Here is a 21,550-nt window from a genome sequence, read left to right as displayed (position 1 = left end):
AGGGCAAGGGCGGTGTCTTGATCACAGGCTCTCGACAGAGTGACTTTCAAGTGAATAGAGTTTGAAAAGCATGAATGCATGCATGAAGGAAGGATTACAGCCACTACCTTCAGAAGTGAAAACTAGGATCCAGGCTTCATGCTCTCTAATTGCTTTCATGTTCTTGCCGCTCACGATGGCGACGACATTGCGAACCCATCAGAAGTGACCAGCGGAGGGAAAAGGCTGCCATGTCCGTGATTTCAGAAGAGACTTTTCCAGGATCAAAGTTTGTGAGTCCATACCATATGTGTGACCTCTGTCTCACTGTGTTTTGAGGTCAGCTGGATTTCCTGACCAGGCAGAGTGCCAGGGGACACAACTACCCCCATTGTCACTGTAGTCCCTGGCGTTATACCGAATGCTGTTATTCCAGGCTTCAGGAAATCTTCTAACCACTGGACAGGGTCCAAGGCTGTGTGCTAATGAGTTTCAGATTGGAGGACCTCACTGGGCATGTGTCAAAAAAGTGGCACAGTGTACAGGGAGTTGAGAGCAGGGGAAAAGTCTCACACACACACACACACACACACACACACACACACCACAAACATGGGGAGGGGGAAAGGGAAAGAGAGAGGAGAGAGGGGGGAGAAGAGGGAGAGGAAAAGACAGAGAGAAATAAAGAAAACCCAGTAGTTACCAAGCTGCTCAGACTGGCAGGGAACGCCACTGACCTCTGACTTCATCAGAAATTCTTGCAGACTTACAAAATAAAGGAGTTCGCTTTTATCACACACTGAGAGGCTCATATGGAAAAATGGAAAACACTACATCACTTGACCTCAACGTGGCCCCTTTCAACCACAGACGAATACTGTGTACAGAAATCCTAAATCAACTTAAGATGTTCCAACAACACCAACTGAAAAGCCTTAATTTTCTGCATTAGACTTGATGATTACTATTTTGGGTCTTGCCAGTTTGCTTAGAAGGATTACACAGGAAAGAGACGTGTAATGCCCGGAAGGGTGTTTTATCACTTTGCAATAACACTAACGCGGTGACCTCTGATGAGTGCTTATGGAGGTGGGGTGGGGAGGCTCATCCTGGGTGACACTCCAGAGCAAGCCTGGCTCACTAGGGTGGGAAAGGCACTCACAACTGAATCACCATTATTTGCTTATATTAGTAGAACATTAAAACAGATTTTAAACAACATAAAGGCACTGTAGCCGGCTGCTTGGTGAGTCACTTTAATGGGGAGCCAAGTGCTCTTCTCACTGTTGGATTTCAGAAGGAGATTCTCAGTGGGTTACCATAGTGGACACTCATCTGGTTCCTTCCTTCCTTCCTTCCTTCCTTTCTTCCTTCCTTCCTTCCTTCTTCTCTTCTTTTTAATAAAAATTGTATGTATTTTTCACATGTAGGGGCATTTTACCTGCATATATGTCTGTGCACCACATGCATTCAATGCCTCCAGTGGCCAGAGGAGGGCTTAGGATACCCTGGAATTGGAGTTACAGATAGGTGTTTAGATACCATGTGGGTGCTGGAGATTGAAACTGGGTCCTTTGGAAGAACATCCCACACCCTTAACCATTGAGCCCTTCTGGTCTATTTAAGAGAAACCATTTCTTGGGGAAATTTGACTCAAAGAATTTTGAATAGCAAGAAAACACACATACTACACATACCACACATACATACACACTCACAATACACACAGACACACATTCACATACACACACTCACATACACACACACTCACAATATACACTCACACACTCTCACAATACACACACTCACAATACACACACATTCATAATACAAACACACACACCCAATACAAACACACATACAATACACACACAATACATGTACACACACTCACAATACACACACTCACACACACCGTTTCCACACTTAGTACTTTGGACTTTATAATCCAATCCTTTCACATCCTCTAACTGTCATCAACATTTTTCTCAGACAGTGTCTATAAAATTGATTGCTTGTAGCTCTGAGTTTTGTTCGACACATGGAAGCAATATAATTTAAGGGATTTTCAATGAGGCTGGAAAGAGATACAGAACCCCAGGAAACCTCTACAGAATTTGGGCTATGTGGGTATGGAAGGGGAACAAACCAGAAGCAGAGGAAATGACCTGAACATTATAGGATGCCGGAAACTTTGACAAAACCTCCAAATATGGAAACTCTAAACCTCACTGTAACGCCGACTGACAAGTCCTCCCGCCACATATGAATGATGGTTCCGGAACATTAATACGTTCATTAAATTCTAGCTCCCTGGACTTAAAATGCTCTGCATTCTGGTGCACAGGCGCCTTGACAGCTCTGCTGTAATCATACCCGTGAGGTCCTCAAATGACACGGTAGTAGTTGAGAAGCCTCATACCCCTGCCCAATCTGTTGCTTTCACAGGTTTAATCTCAGTATGAAAAGCCCAGAGTGGGATCATGTGGAGTCAACATCTTAAACTCAGCTGTGTATCGCAGAAGCCACCATGGGTGGTGACACACTCCCATGATGCTTAGCAACCACACAGGGCTCTAACTCCCCAGCCTGTAGTGCTGAAAACTATGGTTGTGTCTTTTGTTTCCCTCACCCCCTTTCCTGGAGCACAAGTAGATGACCAGCGAGGGTCCGACAGTGTTATTCCTAATTACCTTTTTTTTTTCACTCTTGATCCTGTGGCTCTCATAATTAGTTACCTGGGGCTGCAATCCAATTTGAAGTGATGACAAGAAAGTGATCCATGAAAAAGTAATAAGTTAAATCCAATTTCAGCCTTCCTCTAATTAAATGCACATGGAACTAATGACTCCAACCCCAGCATTTCAGTGATAATGGTAATTAGCGAGGTGGGAGTCGCTCTCTTTTTCAACACTGGAGGTGGAAACCACAAGGTAAAATGGTAGGAACACTCTTAATTACATGTGTCATTTTGTCAGCAATTTACACATTTTTGACCAGTCAAGTATGTTTTTTCCCCTGTCCTTCTCCACCTCCTAGCCCGTGCCGTGATTATAACACAGTATTCCATGTTCCAACACACGTCAGCTCAGAGGGGCAATCAGCCTTGAGGAAACGGAAGCATTCTTCTTCACTGCTGCCCACTGCCCTGATGCTCACTCAGAAACACGTGCGCGCACACACAAGAACGCACAGACACTCATGCAAGTACATATACACACGCGAAGATATACACAGCTGTAATTAGGAAATTATGTAGATGTAAGTGACCCTTCATTTGAAGTCAGATATTTACAGTGAAATTGGGTTTTGCTCATTTGATTTCTGTTTACAATATAGAAAACATAATCATTTGCTAATTTATGGGAATTATGACATAATTTCTCAGTGAGGAGCAATAGATAACACACACACATATATATTATATTAATATATATGGAGGGAGAAGGGGCTATACCCATCAGTGTTCTATTCCTGTCTTGGTGTTCCAAGGAAAGGCCCGCTAACCTTTCAGACTTTCAGTTTCCCTCTTTCAGGAAACGGTTGCCTATCCTACAGAAATGCTATGGGGCTGGTCCACGTTGAGCACTGAACAAACTTTCATGATCTTATATACTCTGCCTCTGGTGATGTGTACATGGCTTGTGTGCTGGACAGTTTTATGTCATGTTAATTTGACATGAGCTAAAGTCATCTGAGAGGAGGGAACCTCAACTAAGGAAATGCCAGTGTATATCAAGCTCTATGCAAATCTATAAGGCATTCTCTTAATGATGGTTGATGGAGCACCATTGTGGGTGGTGTTACCCTTGGGCTGATAGTCCTGGGTTTTATAAGAAAGCTGAGCAAGCCATGAGGAGTAAGCCAGTAAGCATCACTCCTCCATGGACTCCGAATGAGTTCCTGACTCAAGGTTCCCGCCCTGTTTGAATCTCTGCCCTGACTTACTTTGATGATGGACAGTGCTGTGGAAAAGACAGCCAAATGAACCCTTTCCTCCCCAACTTGCTTTTGGCCATGGTGTTTTATCACAGCAATAATCACCCTAACTAAGACAGTTTGACACAAAACATTAGCATTTAATCTGCCTTGTAATATTCAAGTGCACAGAGGTAAACTAACCATATGTAAGTGTCCACACTAGGATACTTATGAGAGTAAGATCACCAATAAAAATACTCAGGCATAGACTGGGGTTGTCCTGTTGTGACAGGGACATGGTCATATTACACTTCAATAAAAGTGGGACATGCAATACGACGCATGTCACCATTCTGAAGACAAGAGCAGACTAGGATTATTAGAAACAAAATCTGAAGTCTGGAGAATGAACTTAGGCTCCCGGGACCACGTGAAACCCTTAAAACCTGGATGCAAAATTCTGCATACCTAGATATTTTGCCAGGGGGAGGAAAGGCCAGTGTTCTCATCATATATGTATATATTTAAACTATTATTAGTGGACGGCAGTGGGAATATGATGTGTGTGTGCACCACAGTACATGTGTGAAAGTTAAAGCACGACTCTGTGTGGTCCTTTCCTGTGTCCTCTGTTCCCTCCTTCCACGGTGGCTTTGGAAGATCAAACTCATATCTTCAGGATCCTGACACAAATGTCTGTACCTACTGAGTCATCGCTCTGGCTCCTTCTGCCATGTTTCTGATAGTCTGTGTAATCTAGAAGATTTAGTAACTTTTTTTTTAAATCACCATTTCTGCTGTGTGATGGTGCTGGTGGTAGTGGTGGTAGTGTACAGCTTCAATCCCAGCACTTGGCAGGCAGAGGCAGTTGGGTCTCTGTGAGTTCGAGGCCAGCCATGACTACAAAGAGAAACACTGGCTGGAAAAAAAAAATCATCATTTCTACTTTTAAAATTTTTTATCAAAACTTCGTTTTAGGGACTTGGGATTCTCCAGAGGTATGGAGAAAGAGTCTTTTAAGGGACCAACATTTGACCTTTCTCATCTGTTTTAAAGACCAAAAGATGCTGGCTGTAGGCACTGTTCACTTAGAAAAATCAACAGATGCATTGTAATTACCTGAATTAACTGGGTTTCCTAACCCAGTACACAGAGATGTATTTTAAGGGCTGGTATTCTGCAATCGTCCCATCTCATTGGTACAAAAGGAAACTGAAGTTTCCTTTAAGTGTTTCCTCTTAGCAAATTATTTCTTGGTGAGTGACATAGAAATGATCTGGGATACTATGTGGCATTAAGGCAAAGCAAAGAACCTCCCTGCCTAAGTCACATTTTATTTAACTGCAAAAACAAACAAACAAACAACAGAATCTTGCATTTTAACCTCAAAGCAGGACCCCTTCCAGTCCTGAGCCAAAGACTGGTCCTCAAGGGTGGCTTCACTATTGATTTTTATAGGTTAAAAAAAAAAATGGCCTTCTGGGTCAGAGCTTGCAGAGCACATAGTCTTGGAGGGAAAGGGCTTTATGGGAGGGGAACCAACCAGATGCCTGGCTTTGAGTTCATACTCTGTACAGACAGCCTGGAGCTGTGGTCAGCTTCCCACTGAAATGATACACAGGGCTCGCTCTCTGTCTCAACTTGCAGGCTGCTGTAACCCATGTGTTCTTTTACCTTCCGAGGAGAAACTGTCACTTGTCTTCCTTCCAGTGTTGTCTTCCAGCCAACAACTGAAATGCTTAAAGAACCACAAGCAATCACCACCCAAAAATGGCAGCCAAAGTTCCCAAATTTGATCAATAAAAATTGCTCATCTGCTACAAACAACTCCCTAGCTAGGAGAGCCACACGTTTTGGAGGTTACAAGGGCACCTGCGCCGTTAGGCATTTAGTTCAGTTGTTTAAGCAATCTTCAGAAGTATATAAATATTTATAAAAAGCAGCCTACTATTTTTACCCACCTCTAATTTTTTTTAAGCAAAATTGAATTAATTCACTTATAGTTGCACAGCATCCTGAAGGCAATGTCTGTGTCTACAGGGAAGGGTCCTTTCGATAAGCACCAGCCCAGCTCCCCAGCACACTGGGGCTCTTCTGAGATGTTCACCAAAATGCACTTAATGAATGCAAATCATTTTGACGGTGAACTTGGGATGGAGCCAATTCTCAATTTCCATTTCTATCATTCATAAGAAAAAAAATATCTGCAAGGTAAACTAACAGTGTAAGCAAAGAAGGCAATGTAGGATGGTGAGCCAGATGGTGAGTCAAGAACTCCAAAAGTAGCCTATATTCCTGGCTCAAGCCTTCTTCTTCAGGTAACTAGGCTCTGTCCTGAGACTGCGCACAGCAGGTTTAGTTCAGCATGTGTGAGGAGCATGCGCCTCTCTCCTGGTGAAATGAGCCCACCCTGGTGATGTGGTGGCTTGGGTTCCTGGTCTCTAATCTCCAGCCTCTGCTCACTTTCCCTTTTCTTTTGTTTGTCTCATCAGTCTGCGAAACTGAAGTGTGCTGCCAAGCATGAAGTGGAGAAGGGTGAGAGATGCTTACAGTATGAGGCACAGCATATTTGGGGATTTAAGGCTTCTTCCCCCCCCCCCACCCGTCCCCCATCATCCAAGCTCTCAGCAGATCGAATACTCCTTCGCCATCCGTCTGCTACCACAGCTCTCAAAGTCTTGAAGGGTAAAGGAGAAGATCATAGAGAAACTCTGTGCAGTGACAGGGCTTCCAGTTCATTTTAGAGTCACTCCAGGTGAGCCACCCTCGGAAGAGAATAAGGTATACTGGGATAGGCGTCAATGTCACAGGTATGTCTTCCAAGAAGCACCATGTCTACACTCATCTTTTTTTTTTTTTTTTGGTTTGGTTTTTCGAGACAGGGTTTACACTGTATAGCTCTGGCTGTCCTGGAACTCTTTGTAGAACAGGCTGGCCTTGAACTCAGAAATCTGCCTGCCTTTGGCTCCCAAGTGCTGGGATTAAAGGCGTGCACCAACCACGCCCGGCTTACACTCATCATTTTATAACAAGGTGATAGACTATGTGACTGAGCTTAATAATTTCTCCTTTCTGTTAGTAGAAGGCAAGACTCTACTAACAGAGCTTACGCAATTCAAGTGACTGGACACTGGTCAGGACACAAACACAACACACATATATTCACATATAGAGGAACACAGGCAAGCACCAACCCTTAAAAGTCAGTGCAAATTCTCTGCTTGTCAATTCTACCACTGAGCATAGGGGAAGCTCAGCCTCGTCCTCAGCACACTAGAATCCCTGATAGCCATGCTCCTTCCATCCTTTCTGTACAGACTCAAGTGGACAATACATCACAGGGCTGGCTCACACATTGCCCTAGCCGTAATGATGACTACATGTCAGATTTTTGGATTGGCTGCTAAAAACTTTAATGGTCGAGAAAAACCAGAACTCTCAAAAGGAAATCCCCCGAGACTATATATCACATACCTACTTACGCCAAAGGAACCAGTACTATTACCCTAAATGCCACATTTTAAGAGAGAGTTCTGGGGCTAGAGTGACAGATCATTGGTAAAGGGTTTCCTGCATGAGGGGGTGAGTTCAGATCACAGTGCCCCTGTACAAATATGGGGATGGGCATATGCAATCCTAGTCGGGAGTGGGGTCAGGGGAGGAGACAGGCAGATCCCTGAAGCTCAATGGCAAGTCACATAGTTAAATTGGTGTGGCCAAGCTCAGTGACAGACTGTGTCTCCAAAAGGAATTTGGAGTGCCTGGCATGGTGGTGTCAACCTTTATTGCAGAGGCAGGGGGATTTCTGTGAGTTTAAGGCTACCCTGGTCTACAGGAGCAAGTTCCAGGCCAACTAAGACTTTGATGTGTCTCAAAAGCAAAATCTTGTGGAGTTGGACTGAGTAACACACTCACTGTCAAGCTTTGGTGTGCAACACACATGCACACACACACACGTACAAAGAAAGGCAAATCCAGTTTACTTTTATTTGTAAGTGATATTTTACTTGCTCCAACACTGTGACTGGACAATATCTTCGTATATTTTTCAAAACTTCAAACCTAAGCGGCACTTCCCAACATTATATTGCCATCTCCCAATGCACTTAAGGCCTGCTAAATTCAACAAGACTCCTAGTGTTCTCAAGGCTGTGAGAGGCTCCAAGAGGGAGGCCAAAGAACGGACAAGCATTTGAATCACTGAGTGACAGGCTGGGCCAGCTCCCTGTATACATTAATAAATTAGAATTTTAATTGTGTCTCTGTCTGCAGGAGATGCCCTGGTACTTTAATATGTACCAACAATTGGCTATGTTATGGAATCTGCAATGTGGCCTCCGCTGCTGACCCCTGAAACACAATTCCCAGACTGACTAAGGAAACTGTTCGGTTTGATCCTTTCAACTTATTTGAATCCTGACAAATAAGCTCACGGCTGAAAGGTCAACACAGTCATATTTCATCCTCCTGAGCTGTTCTTAAGACATCTGCACAACAAAGCCCTTCTTACAACACCTGACATCCACCCTCCATGGCACTGCACCTCATTATAACTGTCTCGCACACCCGCACCCACACAGCCTTAAGAGAGTGTGAGTTGCTGGTAGTTTACTAAACAGCTGTCTTCAGAAGAGTCTGTAAACAGTTCATACTGATAGTCACCTTGCCCAATAACCTGTCACTATAAGGTTAGACTTTTTTGGATGAGGGACAGTTTCCCTGGCACAGTAGGAAAGCTAGAATTGGCTTAGCAAGGACAGGACGACATGTGCAGGGTTGTTTAGAAGTTGGCATTAGTCTATTCTAACCCTGGGGGAAGTCGACACGTGTAGATCATACTGACTAGTAACACACTGTGCTATTGCTCATCACAAACTGTTCTAAAATTTCCAGTGAGAAACCCATCCTTGGCCTCCATTTAGGGCGAGGAACACCGAATACCTACCTTCTACCTTAAACGTGGCCTAAATACCCTGCCTCAACTTTTAAAAAATTTTATACCACATTTTTCTATTCCAACACCCAAATCCAAATTAGATTTGATGAACTCATTTCTCCTTCTACTCTATTAACCCCTTTGGCCTCGATGTGCCTGACACGAGAAGTTGTTGAAATAATCTTCTTTTGTGATCACTTCATAAAAATTGCTCCCTGCTTTCAATTAATGATTCAGAAACATTCCGCAAAACATGTAGTGAAGGAGGGCATGTGTTCTACTATACTCATTACCGGGTATGACAGCAGAAGCACTGCGCCCTCCTGGAACCAAATAGAAGCTCTTGACACTGCAGACATGTGGAGCTGCTAAGTGGCACTTCTTTCTGGAGGACATGTTGGACACAGTGGAATGGTGAACAGCTTCCTTGATCCAAAGGCTATGAGGTGTTAAAAACATCTCTGCCCCCCCCCCCGGTGCCCTAGTTAGGAATAAAATATGTCTCCGGATTAAGAAACTTTATGTGTTGTCAATGGGAGAGTCCATTAACCTAGCCACTATAAAAAGGATGCTGACAGACAGACCTTCAAATTAAGTATGAGAATCCTAAAACAACAGCAACACAACAACAACAAAAACCCATCATATGATTTAGATAGAGGACTCCTGGGTGTACGGCCAAAGGAAACGAAATCAGTTGTGCTGGTCTGAACATGAAATGTGCCCCACAGTCTCAGGCATTTGAACACTTGGTCCCCAGTTGGTGGCACTGTTTGTGGAAGTTTATGTGGTTGGTCAGCCTTGCTGGAGGAATTACATCACTCGAGTCTGGCTTAGAGATCTTTTACCATGCCATGCCAGATCACCCTCTGCTTCCTGCTCAGGGTTGAAGATGTGAGCTCTCAACTTCCTGCTGCCAAGTCTGACACCTGCTGCTGTGCCTCTCAGCCAAGATGTACTCTCATCCCTTGGATAGTAAGCCTAAATAAACTTACTCATCCTGAAGCTGCCTTGGTCATGAGCACCAAGAAAATAAATAACTTCATCACAGCACCAGAAAATAAATAACAATTGACATACTGACAAGATCCTCAAACACTCGTGCTTGCTGTGGTACAACCCTTGATAGTGAAGACATGGGGTTGGCCTACGTGCCTATCATCAGTGGATTAACAGCGATGGAGTCGTTTCTCCCACAGGACAGACAGACAGCTGTCTGTCATTTGTAGCAAAATGGTTGGAGACAGAGGGCATATCAGTAAGAGAAGCTAGGTAGACCCAGAGAGGCAAGTATTGCCTGCTCCCTCCCATTTGTGAAAACTAGAGTCAACTTGAAGGTAGGAAAAATGGTTACATGGGCTTGGAAAGGTGCAGTGGTGACGTCAGGTGGATGGATCTGGTCAGTGCAGTGTTATTCATGCATGAACCCTCTAGCATGCTGGATTCTTCCCAACATTACAAAAAAGAAACTTCTGGTCAAAGAGACTTTTCTCATGATGTCATAGTCATCTCATAAACTACAACACACACACATATTTTGCGCAAGTTTTCCTTAGATGGTTTGCAATGGTCACAATAATATCCACTTCTGCAAGGCTTCTCAGCCACATGAAAGGTTATGACAGTCATTTTTTGAAAAAGGACCGCTACCTGAAGAGCTGGTTGTTTGTCATTCCTCTTGGGAGACTTTAATCCACTAACTTGCTGCTGCTGCTGCTGCTGCTGCTGCTGTTGCTGCTGCTGCTGTTGTTGCTGCTGCTGTTGCTGCTGTTGCTGCTGCTGCTGTTGCTGCTGTTGCTGCTGCTGCTGTTGTTGCTGTTGAAGGAGGAGCTGCCTTGCCACCTGCAGGGCCTATAAGAAAAACAAAATGAAGGGAAAGATTTCATTATCACACAGGTCTGGAGACGTCCTCACGAAGTGGATCTCAGGAAAACCCCTTCCGATATGACCCTCACCTTCCTCATTTCTCAGCAAAAGAAATGGCAAACAAATCTTCTTGCCAGTCCACAGAGAAAACTCACCAGAATATGTTTACATTTCCTTTGGTTTAGCAAAATTACCCATGACCCCTCAGACACAGTATCATATGCAAGAAGATACTTCTTCCCCACTAGATAGCTGCCATGACATCTATAAGTAGGAATGGCTAGCACTGTGGGGACAGATATCAGAGAGGAGACAGGAGGGATGAGAGAAATTTAAAGCTCAGAGGACAAGGAAGGCCTCTTACTGGACATACCATGTCCCACTGGATTCTTCTTGGGGAACTTTAGAACTCAAGTTTTCTCTATTTTCACCATACCTGCATCCAAATGAAGAGACAGAGCTAGGCAGGGGACCACAGGAATGTGTGCCATCATAGAAATAGCTATTCCCACAGAAAGCTTAGAGCAGATGGAAGCATATATGGAATGGCCTCTCTTGAAGACGGAAGAGGAAAAGCTACTGGTTGGGATATGGCTCAGGGGACAGAGGGCTTTCCTAGCATGCATAAAGCCCTGGGTCAACTTCCAGTACTACACAAAATGGCCGCGGTGGCACACACTGCAGTCCTCGCAATTAGGAGCTGGAAACTCGAGGGTCAGAAGTTCAAGGTCATCCTTAGCTGCTTATATATGTGTGTATGTGTATGTGTGCATATGTATGTGTGTATGTGTGTATGTGTATGTGTGTGATTATACATATGTGTGAGGGTGTGCATGTGTGTCTGTGAGTATGTGTGTCTGTGTGTGTGTTTGTGTGTCTCTGTGTATGTCTATGTGTGTCTGTGTATATGTGTGAGTATATGTGTGCATGAATATGTGTATGTGTGAGTGTGTGTCTGTGTGTATGTCTGTGTATGTGTATATGTGTGTGTATGAATGAATGTATGTGTGTGTGTGTCTGTGGGGGTGGGGGTGTGTGTATGTGGGTGTGTGGTGTTCCTAGCACACTGATTATACATAGATGTTCTTCTTCTAAATGTTAAAACTTTTGATTATGATATCTCTAAAGTATCTCAGAAATTTAAGGTCCTCCTCAGAGGTTGAGTCCAGCCTGGGCTAACCTACCTAGACTGACAGACAGATAAAATAAAAGGAAAGCTTAGCAAAGGTGGCCTGGGGTCATCTCAAAGTTTTCACTAGGAGCCCAGGAACCAAGCAGGCTAATTTAAATGAATCTTTCAAGCTTTTTGAAGTGGTGAGGTTTACTTCCAAAATAGCATTACAGAAGCGGTGTGAATTGGCAATAAGAAAAAAGAAATGCAAAGGAGACCTCCAAAGACTGAACGGATGACTGGGTGCCCCAATCCCGGTTTTTTAAGTTCAAGTGAGGAAAGAAGTATTAGCTACAGGGATGAGGCAAGCATTGAGATATTATTCACAGTCATAAAAGTAAGTATAAGAATAGTAGCAGACCGGGCTGTCGAGATGGCTCAGCCTATAAGAGCACTGACTACTCTTCCAAAGATCCTGAGTTCAAATCCCAGCAACCACATAGTGGCTCACAGCCACCCATAATGAGATCTGACGCCCTCTTCTGGCACCGAAGACAGCAACAGTGTAATTATATGTAATAATAAATAAATCTTTGGGCCTGAGCAAGCAGAGTTGGTCGGAGCAAGCAGAGATCCTAAAAATTCAATTCCCAACAACCACATGAAGGCTCACAAACATCTGTTCAGCTACAGCGTACATATACATAAAATAAATAAATAAATCTCAAAAAAAAAAAAATGTCAGGCAGAGGTAGCTCACGCCTTTCATCCCAGTACTTGGATTAAAGAGGCAGAGGTAGAGGCAGAGGCAGGTGGATTTCTGAGTTTGAGCCCAGCCTGGTCTACAGAGTGAGTTCCAGGACAGCCAGGGCTACACAGAGAAACCTTGTCTCAAAATAAAAAAAAAAAAATAACAGCAGGCTGCTACAGCTCTGTGAAGATGCGACAAGGACCGGCCATAGGAAACCAAGGTGTGTAGGTACTGTGCCAGAAAATCCCATGGGAAGTCAGAATGTTTGGGTCTACTCAGATGAAAAGTGAGTGCACACGCGTGGAAGATGGAAAAGACGCTCACAAAATGACATACTCACAAAAAAGGGGAAGTAATGCATATCATCAAAATTTATTTCAATTTGTGTGTGCCTGAGAAAGACAAGACAGACAGACAGACAGACAGACAGACAGAGAGTGTGTGCGTGCATGCATGTGTGTCATATATGAAAAGGTACCTGGAGGCCAAAGAGGATGTCAAGTCCCTTGGAGCTGGAGTCATATCAGACTGTGAGCTGTACAAGGTAGGTCCTGGGAACTGAACTAGGGTCCCCTGGGACAGCAGACAGTGCTCTTAAACACCAAGCCACATGCATACCTATACATCATATACATATTTTTTTAATGTGGCAACTTATATTATTTGTACCCCACGGGAAGAGATGTGATCAATGCCTCAAACAAAATCTGACACTTTGGGCTTGGAAAGTGACCATAATAGACCTCCATGGTATCCGCTTCCTCAGAGAACAACAGCCAGGTCACTTGGATAGTGACATGTGCAGGTATGAGAATATAGTCACAACACTGAGTCACAAGGCTGCAGCTAACATATCCTGTATGCAGGAAAACAGAAGTGAGGGACAGTGGAGGGATTCCTGCGCCTGGAGGACTGACTCCTAGGGCAAGCTCCCTCCATAGAGCTCCCAAGGGACTGTTGTACCAAGAACTTTCAGGATTCTTATGACTTAGGCCTTTGTGGCTAAGTGGCACAGAGGAGCACAAACAAACAGAAGCACTAACAGGCAAGGAGACAAAGGAACAATCTTGTCCTCCAAGTAGAGCCTGCCTCTGCCACCACCGCCTGCATCTACTCTCCTCTTCCAGGTTGGCCACCGGCTACTGAACTCACCCCAGGATCCCTGCATAAGGAATGCCCAGGCTCCTTTGCCTGGAAAGAGAGAGATACATTCGAGAAAGCCTGCTTGAAAGAGAGGCTGTCTGAGAGGGGCAGTTGGAAGAGGCAAGTCGCCTGGGAGAGTTGCCTGAGACTCCAGCCTGCTGTCTTGGTGGAGGATTCACTATCGCTGGACTCTGGGTTTCCTTGTCTCCTTGGAGACGCTCAGTACATGCGTGGGCGGAAAAGTGGGCAGCGTGAAGATTTCATTTATATCATATAAGAAAAATAGTCCCCTGTGCAAGGTTCCAGCAGGAGCAAATGCCTCCCCTACTATTGCTCCCTTAGCTCTTTCACATAAAGCTCCCAAGGCTTTTCAGGCAGGACAGGAAACTATTCTACATCACAAGCCTTCCCAACAGAATCTCCGGGGTAAAGGCTAATCCCAACAGGAGGCTCCTGCTGTGAGGTGGAAGCAGACAGTGGGACTGTAGCAGACAGTAAAAGGTATTTAAAAGGTATTGTAGAGAAATACAAGGGGCGGGGGAGGGGGAGAGGAAGGCTACCTACTTGCAGTACCTATGCAAAAAAAAAAAAAAAAAAAAAAAAAAAAAAAAAAAAAAAAAAAAAAAAACCCACAACCAACCACGTGATTTTTCCTGGATTTAAAAAAAAAAAAAAAAAAAACCTAAGGGACGAGGCTTTTAGGCTTTTAAAAAACTGAAGTCTCTAGAACCAACCCAAGCTATCCCCCAGCCAAAGGGAAAATAATAAATATCTATGAAAAAGTATTCACACATATATAATGATTCTCACAAGTGTGTGTGTGTGTTTGTGTATGTACAAGTGTGTGTGTGTGTGTTTCAGTGTACACAGTAGGAATCCTCAGGCTTACTCTGACAGTTTCAAGTGGGGGAAAAGGTGATTAAAATCATCATGGAGCTGGGCGTGGTGGCGCACGCCTTTAATCCCAGCACTCAGGAGGCAGAGGCAGGCGGATTTCTGAGTTCGAGGCCAGCCTGGTCTACAAAGTGAGTTCCAGGACAGCCAGGGCTATTCAGAGAAACCCTATCTCGAACTCCCCCCCCCCAAAAAAAATCATCATAATGTGTACACATTAGGATTGTGAGTACCCACTTGGGGTCAGGACTTTTTGTGGGGAAGTCAGTTCTCCCCCTCCTTCCACATTTATATGTGTTCTAGAGACTCAACTCCACTCATAGGCCTGTGTGACCAGTGAGGGTTCTTACCCACAGAGCCACACTGCTAATACTGTGAAGTCTTTTTTTAGACTCACCATGGGGTACATGAACTTATCTGCTCATATAATGAGCCCCAGACTCCCATATTTCACAGGTAGCCTCACTACAAAAGAGAAAGGAAGACAGACACACAGAGGGGCTGTAGGAACAGGTGTATCCACAAGGAAATGTCATTAAGCCTACTGAAGATAGACGGAGCTGTACAAACTGGCTTTTGGGGTTCAGTGTAGAAAAGAATAAAAATAAGTACAGGAAATTTACATATTTCAAGAACACTGGTACAAAGAATAAATCATTTGTGTATAAAACTGTTACAAACATCCCATGACGACTCTCTTGCTTTATGAATATGCTAGCAAACGTGGGGGCAAATACCGCATTCAAAAAATAAACCAAAAACCACCATGGGTTTCAACAAAAATTTTAAGACCTGATGATCTGAATGTGTAATATACTTTGAAATCAGCCACTAAGGGAAGCTTTTCAGAAATTCCATACTGTGTAAATCTGTGCAATCTAGTAAAGGGGATCACAATGCTCACAATGCTTAAGATTGTGGCTCCCACCGGGTTTGACAGTACACACCTGTAATCCTAGGACTGAGGCAGTGAGGAAGAGAGTGGGGTCATGTTTGTTCACAGCTGATCTGAGGAAGATTTGGAAAGACTGTCCCACAGACTTGATTATATGAGCTTCACACATACTTAGCCATTTTGATCCACAATTCCTATCACCATACACCAACATCCCTTAACTCAGGTTCCAGGACGTCAGCCCAGGAGATGATCTTTATTCTAGTACCATAGAGGATGAGAAAGGTCAGCCCTTACTCTCCTAACAGTGTCTCAATGACAACTGGAGAAAAGATTTTCCGTGTGCTGCTGGAAGATAAAACTAGACACACTGAAAATAAACTAAGTGTGTGGATGTGAGTTGTGCACAGAGAGGAATGGAGAACACAGGAAGATGGGGAAGAAGAAGGGACAGGAGGGGTAGAAAGAGGAAGAGGAGGTGAGGGCATTTATGTGCACAGGCATGAATAAATCAAAGAACTTCTCTTTACAGCGCGCACTGCTTCTGGCTCATGTTCCCGGCCAAGCACTAATGTAAATAACTTAAAAGGCCCAACTCCATCTCTGGAGACCTTTTACTCTTGGTGGCTCTTCCTGGGCTGGGTTGAATCAACACTTCCTTTATAAAAGATGTGACAATTGCCTGGCTCTGGATGACTCTGTCCTTATTTGAGCACTGAGATCAGGTTACAATAAAGACTCAGTTGGAGGGTGTCACCCAGCTGAAGCAGCTGATAAAGCCAGCACTTAGAAGTAGCCCTGTGAACTTACAGAAAGGGAGTGCACACATACAAAACCTTCACTAGACAGACTGTCCAGATGCCCTTTTGCTTTGACTCTCCTCTAAAGCCCTATCTGCAAAAGGGATCAGAGATATCAAGGTCCAGGGCCATCTCTGAGTGTCTACACAGAGCCTGCAAAAGTAAACTATGGAGATGGGATGCTACTTTGCCAGGCTATATTTCCATAGTAACCAGGAACCTGGGCATTTGCAGTCTGTCTTCCCTCTCTGGATTCAAGATGGTTCCATGCTCAACAATGCCTTCACTTTCTAAGTAACTGAGTGCCATCTGCTTCATACAAATGATGTTTTACTTCAGCATGTTTACGGAGTTGGAGTTTGAGCTATTTGTGTCTCAGGTTCATAGCAGGTGCTTAGATGAATGGGGAGGTAATCCTAGTTTAGCATGTTTATCAAGGTAGCCAGTACTTAAAAACATGTTTACCACTTTAAAGGAACTACTAACATGTTTACATAAAACACAGTCCTTGCAAGCACACACATAAGTACAGCAAGCTGGAAGGAGGAAAAGAACCCTTTACAAGAGACTTTGCGGAAAACGCTTATGGAGGGGTCTCTGATGAGATTAACACATGGAGGTCCTTCCAAAAACAAAGTTTGGGGGTCACAGGCCCACACACTGTTGCCTGTAGCCCAGATCTTGCCCATCATCTGGTCTGTTCATAAAACAGGCAGGCATTTTACTCATTTAAAGGAGTAGGGGAAAGTGAGACAAATGCATCGCCACCTGTGATCATGACTTTGAATTCAAATTTTAGTAGTGATTTCCTGCGCGGCCTCTTACTTTATGGGAGAGAGACAGAAACCTCTGCTCCGGTCTGTTCTCTGTTTGTTTATCCTTATTTTAAGTGTTGGTGATGTTTTGTTGTTCTTGTTGTTTGTTTGTCTGTTTGTCTGGTTTTTGTACTTGAGAAAAGTTTTTTATACATCTGTCCTTTCTCCAAGGTAATTGAAATTTGGAATTCACAAGGGCATTGTGAATTAGCTTATCTTGAACTCAAAATCACTTCTGTTTCTCAAAAAGAACTCAGACTTGAGGAGAAATACATCCACCTGCTTCCAAGGCCGAAATTGTCAAACATCTGAGATAAACTACTGCATCTGTGGGTTTTCCATCAGGTAATTTTCAATCTCTCAGATTGGTACTAGACGGTTAATTTGTGTAGTTTGTAGTCCAAGCTAAGACTTTTCTTTTCCTCTTGCAGCTTTAAAAGTAGGTCAGAATGGTTGACCTTTCCTATAGTTTCTCTCTGGGCTCTCTGTAGCCCTCAAGACAAAACCTGTTTCTCAGATAATTTCATAGGTTAGTCAACTGTCACTGCACACCCTGGGGTAGGATGGCTCAGTGATTAAGAACACTGGCTGCTCTTCCAAAGGAACAGGGTTTGAATCGCAGCACTCACACAGTGGTTTGCAACTATCTGTAACTCCACTTCCAGGGAATCTGATGCCTTCTGACCATTATGGGCAGTTGGCTTGTGCATGTGTACCCACACCCAGCCCCACCCAGCCCCACCCCAGCCCCACACAGATACAGACAAGCCATCATGGACATTTTTTCACACTAAGTCCTCCCTAGCAAGCCTTTCCTGACCTGTGCCAATCTACTACTGGTTTTAAGTATACTCAACAAGTGTCACTATCAAGACTAGTGTTCACCAGGTGTCACATCTGGACAGTGCTCTGCAGATAGCCTGTGGGAAAACCCATCTTCCCATCACTCCTGTATCCTTCCACAGGAGAATACACACACATACACCCCCCCCCCCCAATAGCTTACAATATCGACAGAGTAGACAGCATTCTGAAGCAGCAAGTTCTCCAAACAGGGGTTTACTTGAATCTTTGTTTTTGTGTGTGTGTGTGTGTGTGTGCGCATGTGTGAGTCTATGTATGTAGAGTTCGTGTTAGTTTGTGTGTGTGCTGTGCATGTGTGTGTTGCCTATGTGTGCATGTATATGTGGAGGCCACAGATTTACATAAAGTGTCTTCATACATCACCCCCCACTTATTTTTAAGACAGGGTTTCTCATGGGACTGGAGGCTCATGACCTCTCAGCACAACACACACCTTGTCCCGCTTTTAGGTGACTGTCATGGGACATAACTCCAGTCCCTCATCTTCCTAGGGCAAGTACTGTGCTGACTAAACCATCTGCCTAGGCCGTCCAAACACGATTTTAAAAACACTGCTGACCATTATAAACGGAGCCTTTGGCTATCACTGAACAATGGAAAAGCAAGCTGACCTGCCAACAGCCTTCCAGTGACTGGGAGATGGTAGATGGCAAGAAAAGCTGACTGTGTAAGTGTTAGAGACACAGAGCAAGAAAGTCCTCAACAAACCATGAGATCCTGTTACCAATGCTCCAACCAAACAAAATGCATTCCCCACAAGTCTGGGTAGGTAACAGCCGTGTCCCAGAGACTCTTTCAGGAGTCCCTCAAACCTGACTCAAAGTCGACTCTACAAGACTCGAGCAGGGATATGGACAAACAGCCACGTGTAGTCAATCCAGTGAAGTCACATATCTGAAGGATCTGGGGCAGAGTGCACACTCCACATGGACCTAGTTATTTAGAGGCCAAAGATTCTCCCAGCATCCTCTTCACAAGAGTCCTGACTGCTGGGAAAGCCTGCTAAGGTTTCAGTACATGCTTCAACAGTAAATCACTAGGCAGGGCATCCTGTGTAGGTTCTCTTACATGGCCCATAGTCTTTGCAAAGAAGACAAAGAGAGACTATGAAAACAAACAATGTGAAACGAGGACACAGCTCCATCTCAGTAGCATCATCATCATCATTATTATTAATTTCCTTCACTGCAGACTTTAACAAATTTCCCAAACACAGGAGCAAAACAGGTAGGAGCTTTGTTCTTTACCTGCTACTCCTTAGACTGGATTGTATTAGGAATGGAAGAAAGCAAATGGTATTTGTGCCTCTATTTTATTTTGAAGAAAGAAAGAAGAAGAGGAAAGAGAGACATATTCTATGCTGCTGCTGCTGCAGGAGCAGCAAGCTCCAATTCACTGGAAACTCAAATGCCACTGAGACCCCACCTGCAGATACCTGGAGGGAGAGAGAGAGAAAGCAGGCCAGACAGGAGGAAGGTTCTACAACAAGCCACACCCCAAAGAAGACCTAGGGAGCAGCAGGGGTCAGCATACCCTGTATTCACCAGTGATTGTGACTAATGCTTTTTTATTTGGAAGGCACACAGAAGATACTTCTAGCCAAATAATAAGGATTTTCATGAGACTTAAAAAAAAATAAAAATAAAATCTGTGATCTTCTTGCAAAGTTGAGTGAAATAAGTTTAATGGCTATAAACATTCAGGAAGTCTATTTGAAGTCTCGTAAGAGAGACAGCAAGAAAGAAGGAAAAGGCCAGCCTATCCCCCTCCTGTGAACACAGGAACCTATAACCACCTTGTTGGAGCACTGGCTGGCTGTTCTCTACTGGAGCCCGTGCCAGACTCTGAGTCACCCGCGCCAAGGCTCCTGCACCTGAGTTGTCTTTGGAAAGATTCCACTTAAACATTGCCCAAGCCCCAGCTTGCTGAACTCATGGGAGCTGAACAAGATCACAGCCTGGGGGCTACTGACTTCAGGCAATGTGAAGATCACTAGGGTAGAATACCAGATTCAAGTTTATTAGGAACTGTCTAAAGTGTGAGCGTGGGGATTAGAGAGATGGATGGACGGTTCAATAGGCAAGCATTAGGACCTGAGGCCAGATCTCAAGTATTACACAAAAGCCAGGTACAGGGGCTCAAGTTTGCAATCCAGACACTGGAGACAGGAGGATCCCTGAAACTCACCAGCCAAGCTAGCCCAGCCAAACCAGTAAGCTGTAGGTTCAGTTAGAGAGCCTGTCTCAGGAGATGGCTTAGTGGCTGAGAGTACTGACCGCACTTACAGAGAACCCAGGTTCAATTCCCAGCATCCACATGTTGACTCACAACTGTAATTCATGCATGTGGTGCACATTCATAGGCAGACAAAATGCCAAAACGTAAATTAATAATAGAAAGAACATGGAGAGCCACAGAAGAAAGATGACACCTAGCATCAACCTCTGACGTTACACATGGAACAGCACGTGCCCCTATGTATATAGCACTCAGTCACACACAGTAAAAAAATATATAAAATAAGTGAGCTTGGATGTTGCATCAGGCCTACATCTCCCGTTGTTAAAGTCCAGACTGAAGAAATGGTACAGTCCTTACAGGGGTCAGATGTGAGCATAAATCAATCCAGGGACCTATAACTCATGGTATTAACCCCCTGTTTTCTACCAGTGCTTTTTATGAGGTTGTGTCCCAGCCACTCATTATGACTAATAAAGATTCACATCTTCTGGGGCCTCAGACTCAGATTTGTTAACGCTGAAGCTTGATGAAGAGCCTGGCTAAAGAGCGCTTGGACGCATAGTGGGTTTTCCATAACTTGACCAGAAACACAGTTACTATATATAGAGAGAGGGTGGGGAGAAAAGAGAAGGGGAGAGAAAGGAGAAAAAGGAGAGAGGTGAGAAAACAGAGAGAAAGACCACTGAGGAGAAACAGAAAGGAAAGAAAAGAAAGAGAGAAGAAAGAGAAAGGAGAACAGGGAGAGACTGGGAAGTGACAAAGAGATAAAAAGAGGGGAGAGAGAGAGAGAGAGAGAGAGAGAGAGAGAACGCAATTCCTTTTCTTCACACACACTCAGGATAACCAAGAGGCAGCTAACACCTATGAAGGCTTTGCTTCCCATAGGCTTTCTTTTTCTTGCCTAAAATCCGAATTAAAGAGGAGAAGGAGGAGGAGACAGCACCAAATAATTGAGAAATCTCTGTTTAGATCTGAACCCCATTTTAAACTGTATTATTTGTTTTCCTGATACCTAGTTTCTTGAGTTCTTTTTATATTTTGGATATCAGCCCTCTACTTATATAGAAAACAAGCAGGGGGCTGGAGACATGGCTCAGCAGTTAAGAGCACTGGCTGATCTTCCTGAGGACTCAGGTTCAATTCCCAGCACCAACACAGCAGCTCACGACTATTTGTAACTCCAGTTTCAGGTGCTCTGACAACCTCACACAGACATACATGGAGGCAAAACAGCAATGCACATAACACAAAAATAAATAAATCATGTTATTTTTTTTTTTAAAAAAAAGGGAAGACAAGCAAAACAAAAGAAGAAAACACAACCAACAATGAGA

The 21,550-nt window shown here is 44.0% G+C and overlaps 1 protein-coding gene across 15 annotated transcripts in view; it reads right to left on the bottom strand.

Annotated features, from left to right (window-relative positions):
• Positions 1-21,550, bottom strand: part of Foxp1 (forkhead box P1) — a 597,317-nt gene that overhangs the window by 135,691 nt on the left and 440,076 nt on the right. For all 15 annotated transcript variants that reach the window (XM_029478340.2, XM_085840212.1, XM_085840223.1 and 12 more), the window contains one exon: positions 10,487-10,687. In XM_029478340.2, coding sequence (XP_029334200.1) covers positions 10,487-10,687 — 201 coding nt within the window. The remainder of the gene's footprint in view (positions 1-10,486; positions 10,688-21,550) is intronic.

The sequence above is a fragment of the Mus caroli genome, unplaced genomic scaffold, assembly GCF_978045245.1.
Source record: "Mus caroli unplaced genomic scaffold, Mus_caroli_1 scaffold_7, whole genome shotgun sequence".
Classification (NCBI taxonomy): domain Eukaryota; kingdom Metazoa; phylum Chordata; class Mammalia; order Rodentia; family Muridae; genus Mus; species Mus caroli.
This window is presented reverse-complemented; position numbering and strand designations above follow the sequence as displayed.